Source organism: Cydia pomonella, chromosome 15 (assembly GCF_033807575.1).
Source record: "Cydia pomonella isolate Wapato2018A chromosome 15, ilCydPomo1, whole genome shotgun sequence".
In the NCBI taxonomy this organism is placed as follows: domain Eukaryota; kingdom Metazoa; phylum Arthropoda; class Insecta; order Lepidoptera; family Tortricidae; genus Cydia; species Cydia pomonella.
Window position 1 is genome coordinate 16,642,633 of NC_084717.1, and position 17,988 is coordinate 16,660,620.

The window sequence follows — 17,988 nt, forward strand, 5'->3', positions numbered from 1 at the left end:
CGTTAACAATATTTGAAATATAAAAAATACTTAATCTTTAATGGCCAAAAAATTAAAATGTTTGATATTTTTGCATATGAACTATTGGTGAAACGGAAAAATACTCTTTCTCGGGTCTGATATCAGGCAAGTGTGGATGTAATTGGCACTAAAGTATAAAAATATAATTTTAGACCAAAGGTTAATGATATATGGAAGTCATTAGAATGATACCAGTAACAATTATTTTTCAACCCAGAAAATACCTAATATTTTCTCATGTCCAAATAGTGCACTTTAAATTAACACTATCTTTGTTTTCACGATTAAAGTATAATGATGGTTGTAAGTAAAAATAATCATGTCAAAATGTATATACAATATTTTATTTTGGCTTGTAATTCTCACCACAAATTTAAGGAGTAGCTTTTTTGCCTGGTATCACCAGGAAACGTCAGAATTCCATTCCACGCAATAAAAAACCAAGGTTTATTGGGTTTAGGTTGATTTTATCGCTGAGATTTCACATCGAAAATAAATTATCTAATTCAATGTGTCAATGTCACTTTGACAGCTCACTGCTGTGAATGAACAACACGTGTTTATCGGAAGCTCTCGGAGTCTCCAAGGCGCTTTATTTTCTAAATAATGATATAGATATTGTACAGAATGCCACCATTTAAAGCTGGGTTATTGAAAAGAAAAATAGACGAAAAAAATTCTAAGAAAACAGCTGCGAAAGATTCATCAGAAGACGAGGTATGCGTCGTAAAGTGAAATGATAGTTTCAGCGTGTTGTTTTGTTCATTATTGGTTATATTTGTGGTTTATTGTAGGAAAGTGATTCTGGGGCAAGCGAGGATCTGATCCGCGGTGATTTGAATGGGGCAGAAGACGCTACTGACTCTGAACAGGACGAGGAAGGCGTTAACTCTGATGCGGAACAAGATGTAAGCATTTAATACTTTTTTTAGTGACGAAAAAAACCAAATATCCAATGTTATATTAATATTCAGTATTATGTGGATGATTTTAAGGGTAACAACGTCTATGATGCATATTCGTACTTAAAAAAAAAAAAACATAAATTATGTCAGTTTCTCTTAATAAATTAACTTAATTAACTCAATGTACTTCTTCGTTATTTGGTATATTTTCAGGAGGTGCTGTTTGATGACGATGGCGATTCTACGTTTGGGGACGAAGAGCAGCCAGAAGATGCTTCAGATGCATCATCAGTAAGCATTATATTGTTATTCTGTGATAATTATGACTAATTTGAGGGCTGAAGCCTAGTCAGGGGAGGGGTGAAAAAGCTGAAGACTCGTTGAGCAACATATGTTTTCTGTGATGATAAAAAATTACTTGCTCACAAGAATAAATAAGACACCATTGAGTAGTTCCTCCACTACCTACTAGAATTGGGGAATCTGTGCATTACCCATAATATTTCACGTCCTCTTTTTAAGATGGCTAACTAACCTGCTGGGTCGGAACCCAGTCAACTTTGCGAATCACTGGCCTAGACAAGAATAACCCATCTTGTGAAGCAGATATCTTTAAGTTCAAATAAACTTATGTGATTGTAAATTAGGGCTTTATTCATAATGGCTGGTTAACCAATTTTAATTTTTTCCACTAAAATTGGTCAGTGTAGGCGTGCCTCGGGTGAAGGAAACACCCTCACTGGCACGATGCCTCTGGCGAAGCACGTCTCACAGTGCAAGCTGCAAGCAATTTGACAACCGGTCTGGCCTAGTGGGTAGTGACCCTGCCTATGAAGCTGCTGGTCTCCGGTTCAAATCCTTCTAAGGACATTTATTTGTGTGATGAGCATGATTATTTGTTCCTGAGTCATGGGTGTTTTCTATGTATTTAAGTATTTATAAATATTTATATATTATATATATCGTTGTCTAAGTACCCTCAACACAAGCCTTATTGAGCTTACTGTGGGACTTAGTCAATTTGTGTAAAAATGTCCTATAGTATTTATTTATTATTTATTTATTTAAGCTGCTTCATGCAGCAATTTCCTTGAGTAAACCTGCCTATTTGCATAGTATACTATACAGATTGGCAATTCATTCTGACCAGGGTATGTCCTTAAACTACGTCCAAAAGAGAGGTATGGGCACTGTAAATATCATCTCGCATTGTGTGGTAGACCACAGCACAGCGGAAGCCATTCCAGATCTAGAGCAGAGCCCAACTGGGGAAGTATCTCCACCTTACAGAAAACAGCAGCCAAATAACACTACACCCTACTCATAGTGTTGTGTTCCTGCTGGTGAGTAAGGTTGCCAGATCTCAACGAGGTAGCGGAGTGTTAGGGTCGGCAACGCGCATGTAACTCCTCTGGAGTTGCTGGCGTCCGTAGGCTATGGAGACTGTTTACCATCAAGCGGGCCATATGCTTGTTTGCCACCGATGTAGTATTTAGGAAAAAATTTTTTACCTTTTGGTACATAATCAATATTTGTGATCTTTTACAGGAGCTAACAGATTCGGAATCTGATGATGAATCAGAAGATGATAATGATGATGAAGCATCACAAGAGAGTGAAGACAGTGGTGCAGAGTCTGGTATCGGACAAACACACTCCGGTTCCAGTGATGAGTCAGACAAAGAAACAAACCAGAAAGTGCAAAAGGAAACTAAACAAAAAGAGACAAAAGACAAACAGGTGAAAGAGAAAGAAAAGCATGTGAAAAAGAAAGAAAAACAGGTGAAAGAGAAAGAAGTAAAAGGAAATACTAAGGATAGTGTTGATGTGTTCGCTGATAAAATCAAGGAAACTACTGTTAAGATGCAGCCGGTTGCTCTTAAAGGTATGTTATTTTGTATGCCATTACCTAAAATTAGGAACTTTTCTCGAGCGGCTACAGTATGAGGTTCTTCAAAAAACCGGACAAATGAGAGTCAGACTCGCCGGCCGAGGGTTCCGTACTTTTTAGTATTTATTACTATTATTATTTGTATGTCTCTTACAAATTCTCGGGACCATGGGGTCCCGGGCATTTGGTAGGCGTGCGTGGAGCCGAAGCCAACACGTAGAGTCCTAAAAGTAATGTCACGACAACCGAAGATTATCCCTGTTCGCACTATAGCAGTGCACCCAAGGACAAACCTCGGTTAGTGTAGGACTATTGTAAGAAAAAGGTACAAAAAGAAACCGGGCTATTGGGTTGAGTTGCTAGTGGACTGGTAACCGAGACTATGGAACTTGCCCTGATGATATGTTAAGAAACACGAAAAAAATGGACCGGTGGTCACTCAACGAACACACAATATGGGTCCCCGAAAACGGCCGCTTATTATTTAGTTTTAGACAGGCAGCTGATGCTGGTACGTCTAAATCAGAGTTCACTTAGCACGATTTCATTATTTAGTTTTAAATTGATGTAGAAAGTACCAGCCACCCCTTTGTCAATATTGGCTGCCCTATGGCCCAAGTTTACTGGGCCTTAGAAAAAATCCAGCAGTAACTGTAGTTATGTATTTTCTTTACTAATCTTGTCCATAGATGAGTACGAGTCTGGAGACACGTCAGACGAAGAAGAGCGCCGCAACACAGTCGGTGACATCCCCATGTGGTGGTACAACGAGTACCCGCATGTTGGCTATGATTTGGACGGACGGAAGATCATCAAGCCACCGCAGAGAGATCAGATTGATGAGTTCCTTAAGTAAATACCATTTTTACACGGTTAAATGACAATTTGTTGACTTTATTGCCATTAATTTACTATGTGGGCTAAGGATAGAATTATTGAAAAAATGATTTCGCTTTTAAATGATTACACGTTTTAATGCTGAGATTGACACTTATATAGTGACAAAATAATAACTCTCAAGTTTTTTTTTATAAGTAAAATACCTGCACCAAATAAGGCCCAGTTCTCAAGCTTAGTGACTTCCATAATTTCATACTTTTAAAAGTGTGAATGGGTTAAAATTTTGCGTCAATATCCGGTAGTACCATAGACAAAACAGCAAGTTCAGGATTCAAATAAAAAAAAATGGTAGGCCTTATTATAACAGGTACCTTAGATATCGTTTTTCATGAGGCGCGACCATAGTATGAAATAACTTCCACAACCAACCACCAGTTTGAAACTTGTACTGTTATTTTTCTTTGAAACATTGCGTTTGTCTTTTTCCCATATCCCATAACCTTTTCTTTTTGTCTAGCTTAATATGAATATACTTTGTCTATTTATACAGAAAATGCGAAGACCCCGATTTCTGGCGAACGGTCCGGGACCCCAGCACTGGGCAGGACGTGATCCTCAGCAAGCAGGACCTGGAGCTGATCTCCCGCATCCGCCAGGGTCATGTGCCCAATGCTGACCATGATGAGTATGAGGTAGGATCCCCAAGATTCCAGCATTTCCTTTAGTTGTATTTTATTTTCTATATCATCGTAGCGTATTCGAGAATTAAAAGTACCAGGGCATAATGACACTGTAGGAGCTAGATAATATCATACAAGATACTAAATTGGCAAATTTTGTACGATAAAACGCCATAGTTTCGCAAGATATGGGATACATTTGATGCAAAGGGTCGGAATTTATATATTATTTAATGAGAATGTCCTTGTGCCTTCATAAAATGATAACTATTTAAATAGTAGTAGTAAACTCTTAATTGTGCAAGAACACATAATAAAAGTAACTTACAATTAAGAAAAGTTAAGTCCTTACCGACCTTTGGCGGATGCTGCCTCTGTGTGTGTTCCATACGGTGTAATAATTACATTTCATTAAATTATCGAAACTATTATTACTGTCGGCTATGACTCTGCCAACGCTTCCCAAAATGCTCGGCAGATATAAAGTAGTTATATATTTTTCAGCCGTGGGTTGAATGGTTCTCCCGCGAAGTCCTAGCGACGCCAATTCGAGCTTTCCCCGAACACAAACGATCGTTCCTGCCGTCCCGAGAGGAACAGAAACACATATCCAAGATTGTGCACGCGTTGAAGATGGGTTGGACCAAAACTAGGAGGGAGATCGCCATGGAGAGGAGGAAGAGACGGGTAAGCATTAAGTTACGCCGCTGGAGTCTCAAACGTCCAACTGAAGTGTACACTGTCATCTTAACAACGTTCACATACCCATTTTTTTGTGTTGGAATTTTCATGGTACGTTCTCAATGCGGTTTCAACATGCACACTTGATAAAGTAATCTTATTATAGCTACATTTTTGAAAGTGTTGAAACGTTACTGGAAAGCTACACCCACCTCGTGGACATACATAAAAAAATCTTACTATATCCGATTACCACGCACATGTAAGGCTACTTTAAGATACGGCGTGATGTTCTGGGGAAAACCAACCAATCATAAAATAGTGATTTTGAAAAAGATGTTTTTTTTTTTAAAGTGGACAATCCAATTCTTTTCATAGTTTCATGTAATAAAGACTTGAATTTGTATTTATTTGTTTATGAAATTAAATTTTCGAAATCAGGTAAAGCAATTCTACAACCTATGGGGCTCGACCACAGAAGATGAGAACATCCGAGGCATCCACAAACACATCCCGGCGCCGAAGCGCGCCCTGCCGTCCCACGCAGAAAGCTACAACCCGCCGCCAGAGTATTTACTCGACGCTAAAGAGGTATGTTGACTTCAATCCGATAATAAGTTACAGTTGGTTACAGAAATAGGCTTTCATTGTTCAAAAATTTAGGTTTTTTTACATTAGATACTTTATAGCGTATAGATACGATACGGCCCTAGTTGCCTGATAATAAATTATACTGTAGATGTAGTTTGTAAAGTATGCCTTACAAACTAACATACATACAATAATTAAATCTTAAAAACCAAAAACTATTTCGGCGACACAGCTATTGTGTCGCATGTTCCGATGTAAGATGATTATCACGATATAACACAATAGAACAAAGTGTGGCAAAGTTATCATTGATGTTACTATAATAATAATAATTCAGCCTATATACGTCCCACTGCTGGGCACAGGCCTCCTCTCATGCGCGAGAGGGCTCGGGCTATAGTCCCCACGCTAGCCCAATGCGGATTGATGTTAAAATTTATATAAAAATATAACTTATATAATTCCCACTCTCTTACTTTGTTCTAATCTACATAATTGGTTAAAGAAATCAAAGTTAAATTATTATTTTTAGATGAAAGAATGGAACAAGCTAGCAGAAACGCCGTGGAAGCGCAAATACACCTTCTTACCGACGAAGCACGAAAACCTGCGCTCTGTCGCCGCCTACCCTCGGTTCATACGTGAACGCTTCCTCAGATGCCTTGACTTGTATCTCGCTCCTCGAGCTATACATATGAGGGTAAGTTCTTAACCCCTGGAGTCAGTCTTTTGCCAGCACCTCACCGACGAAGCACGGAAGCCTGCGCTCTGTCGCCGCCTACCCTCGCTTCATGAAACTTATACTTATTTGTTCTATCTGTGATCAACACAGGCATTTATGTCTATAGCAGACGATTTAAGCATTGCTGTTTAGACAAAGGGTTTGGTGACTGGAGGCCGATGCGTGAGCGGCACGACTTCCCACATTTTTGGCAGAGAACGGCACTTTCTGATATCTAACGCATTAAACCAGGGTTGGTCGCATAGCCTTCTCCCCTCCACAACACGGTTGCGTCGGCCATCACGGTCTTCGGCTAAGGTTTCCCAGGCATGGTGGTCGAATTCAAATGCTGACATGTCTCGCTTAACACTAGTCTTTAAAGCGCAGCATCGGTCTTCCAACGTTCCTTTTAGCAAACGCAAATGCACCAAGCAAGACACGTCAAGGTATTCTAGACACACTGTGATACTGGTTAGGCAAATGCAATATTACGTTTCGAAGATATGATATGAGTAAAATGAGTTTTTATACACACTATCCTAAATGCAATTATTTACTCCCACCGATAGTGATCAGGCCCGCGGCGATATAAAAACACTTTATTATTAGTAATTTACGTCACTTTACCTTTATTAAGTCAACATATGTTTATTCCACATTCCAGCTCACCATCAGCCCAGAAGACCTGGTCCCGAAGCTGCCGTCCCCTCGGGAGCTGCAGCCGTTCCCCACGCACGAGGCGCTGCTGTTCAGGGGCCACGCCGGGCTGGTGAGGAGTGCTGATTTCGACCCTACAGGCCAATATGCCGTGTCTGGGAGTGATGATGGCACTGTTAAGAGTAAGTCCTAAGAGCCTTACAATTTAATAATTCTAGGTTTCTATTTTTGATCGTTTTTTGTCAGAAGTTGTAAGTGTAATATTTAATACTATCGTGATATAATAGACAGATTTTCAGTTGAGGACAGTGCTTAGGCAACGACGTTTGAAGAGTTGCCTAAGTAAGGTATGACATTGAAAAAGCTTTTGATAATATAACTATTGTATACAATACTTTTTCTACGAGGCATATAAAATAATACTTTTTTTTCTATAAAACCTAAATAATTATTGACAATTGGTATTCTCAGTAGACAAAAATGTAGTACAAAAGACATAAACGCGCCCCGTCTTTTCTATGCGAGTGCGGCGGCACATGAGTAATTTTTTTTGTAGTTGACTACAGCGTATCGAAATGAATATTATAGTTGAGTTTGAGTTTGGTATACGAAATCTTAATTCACTTCACTCAGTACAGTCGACGAGTAGAAAAATAAATTTCATCACACTTGCTCGAAAAAGTTCTTATTTCATGCAGCTGTACTGAAGGACAAAGGCGTATTTTGTTCCTGCGGGAGTTATGGATTGTGAAAAAAAGTTATAACTCCCTAGGGAGAAATAACTTTTTTTTTATTATGTCACTTCTTCATACAAATCAAGTAGCTTAAATGAGATTTACTTTTAAAATACTGACGTTTATAATTTAATATTATTGTTTATGTTTAAAATTAAATAATTCGATTAATTTAACAGCCGTTTAAAATATTTTTACATAATTATTAATCGTGGCTGAATGCCGAATAGGGACCGTGCGCGTTGGACGGTCTGCCATCTTGTGGCCTGAATCGGAACCATAAACATGTACATTTACACGTCACGTGTTTTCTTGTGCATAGTAGGTTCTGCCATCTTGTGGGCTACATCGGAACAAAAACATCACATTTACGCCTCGCGCCAAAAATCTGACGGCTCCTGTGCTGCCTCCTACAGTTCATGCACGCTCCCTATAGGTCTGTGCCCTCGATGCTAACCTGTCAAGCAATTACAAAATGGCGGACGAATGTTTGATATGTCACCGTATTTAAGAATTATTTCGTTTAAAATTTAGTTTTTTCTTCGCAAGTATGAGGAAAAACATTGTGTGTAACTCCGGGGGTAAGAATATTGTAAACTCGGGTCTTAAATTCCCTCGTATCCAAATGTTCACTTACCCCCCTCGTTGCACAATGTATTATTATTTTTTAGTCTGGGAAACCAGCACCGGGCGTTGCCTGCGCACCATCCCGCTCCCCGCGCCCGTGGCCCGCGTGGCCTGGACGCCCGCGCTCGGCCTCAGTCTCGTGGCGGCCGCGGTGGGGAACAGACTGCTCCTGCTTAATCCGGGACAAGATATTGGCGCGCATAAGGTGGCAGCTAGAACTGACGAGCTCTTGGAGGAACCGCCGCCCCAACATGACGTTGTCAGTGAGTATATTATTATTATTTACATCTGGATGCCACTCGGCTTCTATCTTGAGTTATTTTACAGTTAATAATTAGGCGGGTCCACACAACGAGCCATCTCACGAGAACATTGCCGCGCGAAGGACTTAAGTATAGTCGTTAGTATTCAAGCTGGCCCTTACGGGCTAACTCATTGTCTAATAAAACTGCAAGTAGCACTTACCTACATAAAAAAGGTTCGGTCAGTTTAACCGGTTATGGCGTTACAACTCCTATGGAAATTGCAATAAAATTCAAAATGAACAAATGGAAAAATATATTGCGAAGCTGTGTGTGGTCTCTGTACGGTTACTAAGTGCCGGCGAGTCGAACGCTAAAGAACCAGTCTAAGATGTGTCATCGAGATGCGTAACAAAGGCGCGTTATCGGAGAGCGCACTTACACTGGTTTTTTGAGCGTTGAACTAGCCCACCTCAGGTGCCAATTACAATTGTTTTGTTTACTAACAATAATTTGATAACCTGTTTGGCCTAGTGGGTAGTGACCCTGCCTATGAAGCTGATGGTCCCGGGTTCGAATCCTGGTAAGGGCATTTAGTCGTGTGATGAGCATGATTATTTGTTCCTGAGTCATGAATGTTTTCTCTGTATTTCAGTATTTATACATATGTATATAATATATATATCGTTATCTAAGTAACTGCAACACAAGCCTTATTGAGCTTACCGTGGGACTTCGTCAATTTGTGTAATAATGTCCTATAATATAATAATAATAAAATAGTACATTACGATACAAGTGCGAAAAATAGGAATTTCGAAACGAATGGCGATAAATTAAAACACGACCGAAGGGAGTGTTTTAAATCGACACGAGTTGCGAATTACCTATTCGCACATGTATCGTACAACGTTTTACAGTACATATGGCCCTTTAAATGTTCGACACAGTAACGTAATATGCTACTTCTCGCACTAGTGCTATAAAGTAGCCCCATATGTACTGTAAATATATATAATAGACCAAGAGTTAGCCATAAGGGCTAGTTTGAAAATACCTCGCCCGAGGCATCGAGGCTGCGCGTGCGTTTCGGGCAAGGCACTGCAGACACTGATTGGCTCGTTCTATATACCCAATTAATGTTTGTTACGAAGAGGCAAAATACTAACCCCCTTATTCATAAACGTCTACTAAAGTTACTATGCCGCTAATAATCGTTTGTCCCTTTCCGACGTATTGGTATGATGGAAAGGTACAAAAGATGATTAGCGGCATCGTAACTTTAGTACACGTTTATGAAAAAGGGGGTAAATGTATAATCAAATAATGCGCATTTTGCAGTGGACGAGCGTACAACTACAGCGGTGCAGTGGGACAAGGTGAAGCCCGAAGAGTGGGCCATTGGGGTCCGTGTTGCTGTCACGCATTTCAAGCCCGTCATACACGTGAGTTCTTCATACTCTGCATGGTCCCACAGACCCCGCTTTATGCAGCGTTTTCGGTTTCGTACTCGAGCTCAGTTACATTTTATATTAAACTACAACTGACTCCTAGCACTAGACTTTGCTCGATGTTTGTAATTTACATGAAATGAGTACTGGTACTGGTTGAAACGTCGACGCAACTAATAATCAATCATATTCCATACTTTGAGTCGTCTTATATGCTCCATTTACTTCGCTAAGTGATATGTTATATTGACACTGTACAATCGAGTTCATAAATATGTATACATTTCTTCGCCGTAATCCGTTGTAATAAGGTGAAAAAATGTATACATATTTATGAACTCGACTGTACAATCAGCGTTAAATAGATAGGGACGGTCAAAATGGTCAAATCGAACACATCCTTAATTCCATTAAAACAAAGGTGTGTTACGTTATATTTGATGGTTGTCTAAAATAGGAACATGGTAACCGTTTAAGTAGGAAGATATTTTTGACATCGAATTGCAACTGCTAAATTGCCTCATTTCAACTGTTTATATATTTGTTACCATGTAATTACGCATTCAACGGACAACCGCAATGACCTTGGATTGACAATTCGAAAACAAAAAGTTAACGGTAACAAGTTTTAAAATTTTGGGTTGCTATAGCAGTAATAAAAAAAATCTACCATTTTCTACCATCGTGGTAGATCTTGAATTTTATAACCACCTCTTCCTAGTTAGTTGTCAGAGTGTTATGTACTGTATGTACGTAATATCATTTATAATTAAATAATAACTTGATATACTTAAATTATTATTTTTTTAAGGTGCAATAGGTTAAGCCAGCAGAGCTTTTGAAAAATCTTACTTTCTTTTTCATAAGCCAGTGTCTATTTACCGGTGCGAAATATCAATGGCAAGCTTAATTTTTTATTTTATCCACAAGGAACGACAATGCAGTAATAATTTGCTATCGTATTAATAATGTCAGAGATCTGTTTCACGAATTCGGCTAACTTGGGATGAAGAACGAAAGTTTTTTTTCCTACTCCTCTACTGTTATCTGTCATTTATGCATTCATTAACACGAATATAAGAACATACATAAAAGATTTCAAGAAAAGTCTATATTGTCTATTCCTCATAAAAGCTCTTGTGCTTTTATAAGCTATAATGTTACTGCGATTAATGGCTACCAACCTAATAAAACCAAAACGAATACAGTTTTAAACTAAGTGCATTGCTGCCAACTTACAAAATATTCATTTGGTTGCATAGTAAAAATAATTACTTCATAAGTCAGAAACACGCATGTGACACCCGTAATATAGCAACACCCATAGACTACGAAGACCGCTTAGCGTTGCTTGTTAGTCTCCGTAGGCTACGGTGGCCAAAATTGAGAAAAAACTGTCCAAAAAATTAATTTAGCAAGTAGCAAGTACCAGGGCCTCATGAGTTACGAGGAGGTGTCGCCGACCGGCCGGCCGCGGCCCGGGGCGGGCCGGGCGCGTAACAAGGTATGCTCGCGCATCTTGGCTATATACTTTTGCTGTAATTTGTTTACCTAAATTAAGATTTATTTTTGTTGACTCGTAGGAAAAATATTGTATGCAACGTTGTATAAGTAGGTCAAAAAATTCTCGTGGCGTATTCCTTTACAATGTTCGCCTACGCCTTCGGCTCCGGCTCACATTGTAACTCACGCCACTCGCCTTTTTTGACCCTTCTTATACAACTGATGCATAAAATACTATAGTTTAATCTGGAGTATCGAAACAAGTATTCGTTTTTAGGTTTGCAATAGCAAATGATATAAATGTACCATTTCGCAGGTCGCCTGGCACGGCAAAGGCGACTACATCGCGGTGACGCTCGCGGACGGCGCCAGCCGCGCGGTGGCGGTGCACCAGCTGTCGCGGCGCCGCAGCCAGCTGCCCTTCTCCAGGGCCAAGGGGCTCGTGCAGTGCGCGCTGTTCCACCCCGTCACGCCCAGGCTCTTTGTTGCTGTAAGATTTTATATAGTGTTCAATTAAAATGACAATAAAGTTAACAACAATCAAGTGGATTTTTGATAAGACGATGCTCGTTTTTCAAGTGTGCCTTGCCTTTTCTGTTTTTGTTTTACATTTGACATGAGATGTAATTTTATAGTATCTATAATTTTGTATAAGGGTTTAAGTGTAGATATTGATACTCGAGTAAATGTTAAAATGTAAATTTATTTTATTTTATCTAATTGATTGAAATTGGCAACATAAAGGGTAATTGATTTCTATTAGATAAACAGTTTCGTTTCTGTCATCTGTAAGGTAAAAATAATAAAAATCAGGCTTGAATAGAGTGACATACCTCCCACTGTAAAAAGAATAACTTGATGGAAAACGACTAAATATGGAATAAATTTAATTAATATTTTACAGACTCAGCGTGTGGTTAGAATTTATGACCTCGTGAAACAAGAGTTGATAAAGAAACTTCTGACTGGAGCGCAGTGGATAAGCTCAATGGCCGTGCACCCTGCCGGAGACAACTTGCTCGTCGCGTCCTATGATCGGAAATGCATGTGGTGAGTATTTATTATTTACCTAATTGATTTCATTTTAGTGTTTATAGGATCACGCACCCTGTTGCGGAATTTAAATACTACATTTCCCACACTATACTGAGCTGTCACTATATAAATGAGAATAACAGCGTCCTCTTGACAATGATCATAAATTACTGATTAGACTTTACCTGTGGAAATTATGTTGTACATTTCTTTATTTTTTATTATGATTAAATTTTGTGTACCGTTCTGATTTTCTTTTTGTTTTTGTTGTGTAAGCTATTATCCATAGTGTTATGATTTATAAACGCGAAATTATCAGAATGTTTTTATTTTTTATTTTAACAGAGTTACGAGTATATTAAATTTGTTTGTTTTCGTTCGATTTTAATACAAACTTTGCTTACTTTGTGAATGTTTCGCGTGTGGTGGGCCTTAGGAAATTAATAATTGAACTCAGTACCACTGCCTACACTGTTCACTGTCTATCGGTGAACCTTATTACTAAAGGCATAAGGTCCGCCGATGGCCAGTTAAGAGTGTTGCTGTTTTTACTTAGAATTTAACTATTCAAAAAATTCAGTAGTATTATAAGCATCCAACGTTTACTTTGCGGTAAATCTAAAGTTTCTTCCGATAATGCACGAGCCTCATAATATTTCCTCCAGGTTTGACTTGGAGCTGTCCTCGCAGCCGTACCAGACCCTCCGCCTGCACGGCGGCGCGGTGCGCGGCGTGGCGTTCCACCGCCGCTACCCGCTGTTCGCGTCGGCCGGCGACGACCACTACATCGTCGTGTCGCACGGCATGGTCTACAAGTTAGTATATTTGCTAATCTGAAAGCTTACCACGAAAAATCGAATATCGAAATTTCGTTGTCTGCCTTTCTATAGCTCTTGCTAGTTCGTACGGCATTTGTCTCCCAAATAGACGAAAAAACGAATTCGAATGAAATTTGTGATTATAGTTATAGCCCTGCTCTCCATCAAACATGAAGCTGGTCTTATAGTGCAATCAAAAGGTATCTAAAGGAATTTCTCGACGGAAAAAGCCAATCCACGTGAATTTAGGCTCCTTAGAAAGTGTTTCATGAAAAGGTGATAGACGTAATACAAAAGTCAAGAGGTATAGTCAGCAATAAAAGCCTGTATCCAAAAACTTAGGATTTAGTACTTTATAAATTAGGTACAAGTTGATTCATGAAACATGAATGAAGATCTGATATTGACCAATCGACATTGCTTAACACTTTCATTGCCAGGCCAAAACTCAAGTCCACCGCTGAATGCCGGCGTAAATACAAACATCTATATAAGACTCCCCCGTGGAGTCCAAACGCGCACTCGGCGAATAAACAACGCTGCACGCCAACAACTCCGCTGGGGAGTTCATTTATTTCTATGCCGTATGCCGACGACTCCTCTAGGGAGTCCAGGGCTGTCACAAAGGACAAAATTGCCAACGCCATGCATTTTTAGTTGCATAGTGAGCATAAATACATATTATATTAGGGAGGTATGTCGGATACCTACCTACTCTAAACTTTATTTACTAGGCTAGCTATTAGTATAAAGCTGCGTACTAATTTTTGTAATCCTAAAAAACGAGGTATAGTGACAACCCTGAAAAGTCGTAAGTTTCGTAAGAACTCGCTAGAGGAGTCGGATGGCATGGCCTTTAGTCATCTATAATTTTATTGTATAGTACGAACTCCCCTCGGGAGTCGCGTGGCATGTGAACAAAGTTTTCGAGAACTCCCTAGTGGAGTTCTTGGCAGTGAAAGTGTTAAATTAGCAAAGAAAGATTAGTCACACATTGTTTGTTTTTACCAGTGACCTCCTCCAAAACCCTCTCCTGGTGCCGCTGAAGCAGCTCCGCGGGCCGGAGAAGCGCGAGGAGCTGTGCGTGCTGGACGTCCGCTTCCATCCCACGCAGCCCTGGCTGCTGGCGGCGGGCGCCGACTCCACTCTACGACTATATACTTGAATAAATGCTTATTTGAATCATTATACTATTTTATTTGTATGCCCCTAATTAATGAATGTCAAATTTTATTATTACTACAAGAAACCTGTTAATAAATACCTAAGTTCAGCGGCGATAGCACGGGCGTATTTATATCGGCTGTCACCATGCCTGTCACGTTCTAACAAGTATGTAAGTGCGAAAGTGACAGACAGTGATATGAGTGATAGGCGATAAAAATGGGACCACGCTGCCACCGCAGGGCCTAAATGATCTAAGGTGCAAATGAAATGGCAAAAAGAACGGTGACAAGAACATAAGTATCCTAGAATTTGCTATATTTTACAGGCTAATCTTGCCACACCAAGGGTTTGAACAATGGAAGGCATTTTGAGCCATGTTGCCAGTAATGCCAGTTTAATCCTTTTTAACTATAATTAGTAGATTCGTGAAACTTGCCAAAATAGTAAATAAATCGATATACATCTTTACAGTACATATGGTGCTACTTTCCCGCACCCGTGCGGGAATGAGCACTTTCCGTGCATATGTCGAAAGTTTTTGGTCTAAAAAGCTATCACTGCTATTTAGTTCAATAAGTTCGGTTCTTTATTTTACAGTACATATGATGCTACTTTACTAGTGCGGTAACTAGCACTACGTGCCAGGGATCGGAAACGAGTATTTTTTGTATGGAAACGAAACAGTATTTTTTCGTTCTTTGGTAATTAATAATAATAATACAAAGTCGTTATCTAAAAATACAACTGAGTCTTACATTTGGAGTTAAAAATATACCGAAATATATGGTTATTTCGTTGTACGCTACACGCACGAATAGCTTATTCGCCACTCGAGTCGAATTAAAATACTCCCATAAGTCGTGTTTTAATTTATCGCCACTCGTTGCAAATTTCCTTTTTTTCACACTAGTATCATAATGTACATTATTTACTATTACTTCCTGCGTAGCCAACGTGCATATCGTTCACGCTCGGTGGCGAACGAAACGCAACTGTCACAGTCGCCATATTGCGGAAGAGTGATAGAGATAGATGATTACGCTACGCTACTGAGCGTTAACGATTGTAACGTTGGCTGCGCGGCCTGTTCTGTACTAGTACTATTACTGCATCTTCAGAAATCTCATTGAACGGTGAAATCTGCCGTAAAATTTATTGTTAATGTAAACTACGCATAAAAAGTACCATTTTAGTACCCCGCAATATATATGGCAACATTTTAAATTTTCACCATATAAGGCTTGGTCTCCACTAAAAGCGTTTTCAAGCAATTAATCCCAATTTTTAAGTGGAATTTACAGTAAAGTATCTTTAATAACAAAATCGAAAACTGAATCCCATCTGTAGTGTTTATTAACATAGCAAAAACATTGCAATTCACAAATGATTACAAAGTATATTCGATTTCATTAAGAAGTTCCGCTTGTTGACAAACTCTCCCTGAAGTATGTAACTAGCCTTATAAAGCTCGGATTGTCAGGAAACGCCAATCTGACATTTGACACGGCATTCTACTGATTGGTTCAACTCCAATAACGGCGGTAGAATTAAGCGTCGTGATTGGCCCGGTTCTAAACTTCAAACGCGAGGGGGGTGCATTTGTTGTTCATATTTTTATTGTCGTTCGTTCGTCGGTTGGCGTTCGTGCACTTTCGTTTGGATACTAATTTGTTTTGTTTGGTTTACGCCGGCGGGCGCGTGAATCTCGATAGTAAATTACGCGGCGTTATTTATATTTTCGTTCGCCTGCTGCGCGCATAGCTTTACCATTCGTAACCGCGAAGAGATACTTTACATGTGGAATACGTTCGGTGTATTTATTTTTTCTGGAGTCTGTGAGGCTAGTGTTCGTTTGTCGGTGATGGTGGTCGGTTAGTGCTCCTACGATGTCGGAAGCGACAACGCCGACGGGCGAGGCGCCCATGCTGGAGCTGGATGACCGGGACGCGGAGCCCCGGACGCCGATGAAGCGGCTCGGCTCCACGAGAAAGCTGGCTGCATTTAATAGTGAGTCCCAATAACCTTTCACTTGTGTACTACTGGCTGGTTGTTCCTGATGTGTGCTATAGTTCAAATTTAGAACTTGTATGCAGTGCTAACTTTGGTAAAAAACTTTACTCCAATGGTAGTTTATCTATGCTTCAGGTACTTGTTTTTTAAATATATTTTTTTCAGTTAAGGATGCAATGACTTCCTGATTTGATGAGCTTAGGCATCTATCAAAATAGTCCTGATTTTTGTAAACAGATCTAAAAATCACCATTTCTCTACTCCACTTTTTACAATTTAATTGTATTTTCTCTTTCAGTTTGACCTCTGCCTGATCCTTGAAGGTCCAAGATATTTTAGATGACCAAACCTTTCCTGAGTCCTACCACAATGTCCTTCCTACAATATTGTTTTCAATGAAGCATTTAAAGAACAGGAAAATGGAGTGCTGGTTGCTTGTGATTATGAGGAAAAAATAAATGTGTCACATAAAATTATGCAAGATATTTTATGCACATTACTCTTTTGTCCAAATAAATACTGTAGTACAAAATGTTATTGAAATATAGTGAATTCTAAGATATGATTTGAGTAAACATAAACTATAGAACAAATACTTCATGATTTTAGTATAAAAATAAGACTATCATTAAACACATAAGTTAGTTTCGATATTAGTATTTTTATTGTGCTGTACATTTAATTACTTTTTAGATAAAATTCAATAAAATGTTATGAATGTTATGACGGAGAAAAAATACCTACATTAGAACATTTCATAATCCGGATAAGAACTGTTTATGGAGTTGCCATTGCCGGATACGGCAAGGAAGAAGATAAATAATACCTATATATATTTTTATACACTAAAACCTGCCACACACCTAATATCAGCAACTAAAATTCTGAGAACAGTTTAACAAAAAAAGTTGTTAAGATTCAGTAAAGTTGCCCACATTAATTCAGGTTATTGTAAGAAAAAACACTTGGATTCCTTATTTGGACACATTTTATCTCATCATTTTCCATCCACTTTGAGGCTTAGCCTGTCAGCATAATTCATGCAAAAGCTAACAAATCATATTCGGTCAACATTGTTATCAGTAGCCTTGTGTTTTACGCTTGCAGTCTTAAGCTACTGCGTTAGATAACGCTAAATTTAATTTCATATTTCTTTGTGATACTTGGCTTATATTTAGAAGTGTCACGGAAGCATACATAGATCTAATTCTAAATAGTAGTTTTCAATTAGTATTCCATTAACCCCTGGCCCGGCAGCACCTGAAATGGTATCTTCCAAGTTTTTGTCTGAAATATATGGTGGTTCTTGGAAAAAAACTTTTGGTGGTCCCTAATCTCTTAAGAGGTTAAAAGCCACTGATAAAAAAAATAAAAAAAAAGGTTTTTATTTTTATTGGAGAAACAACAGAAAGAA

At 39.0% G+C, this 17,988-nt stretch overlaps 2 protein-coding genes and 1 long non-coding RNA gene across 4 annotated transcripts in view; 2 read left to right on the top strand and 1 right to left on the bottom strand.

Annotated features, from left to right (window-relative positions):
• Window positions 1-546: 546 nt before the first annotated feature.
• Window positions 547-14,583, top strand: LOC133526020 (ribosome biogenesis protein BOP1 homolog). The gene is made up of 16 exons (XM_061862494.1): window positions 547-738; window positions 816-929; window positions 1,140-1,217; window positions 2,475-2,811; window positions 3,507-3,669; window positions 4,208-4,349; window positions 4,842-5,024; window positions 5,460-5,609; window positions 6,142-6,309; window positions 6,995-7,169; window positions 8,393-8,611; window positions 9,932-10,035; window positions 11,861-12,034; window positions 12,449-12,594; window positions 13,245-13,394; window positions 14,409-14,583. The coding sequence occupies exons 1-16, from the start codon at window positions 649-651 to the stop codon at window positions 14,560-14,562; spliced, it is 2,547 nt and encodes an 848-aa protein (XP_061718478.1). The 5' UTR covers window positions 547-648; the 3' UTR covers window positions 14,563-14,583.
• The window catches only part of LOC133526022 (uncharacterized), a 577,119-nt gene continuing 571,651 nt past the window's right edge, over window positions 12,521-17,988 (bottom strand). The window contains exon 2 of the long non-coding RNA XR_009800665.1: window positions 12,521-12,973. This is a non-coding gene — a long non-coding RNA (uncharacterized LOC133526022). The remainder of the gene's footprint in view (window positions 12,974-17,988) is intronic.
• Window positions 16,178-17,988, top strand: part of LOC133526014 (rho GTPase-activating protein 4-like) — an 89,345-nt gene continuing 87,534 nt past the window's right edge. Inside the window, exon 1 of one of the 2 annotated variants that reach the window (XM_061862481.1) lies at window positions 16,178-16,571. In XM_061862481.1, the coding sequence (XP_061718465.1) occupies window positions 16,451-16,571 (121 nt within the window). In that variant the 5' untranslated portion in view covers window positions 16,178-16,450. The remainder of the gene's footprint in view (window positions 16,572-17,988) is intronic. The other variant, XM_061862484.1, reaches the window with a different exon arrangement.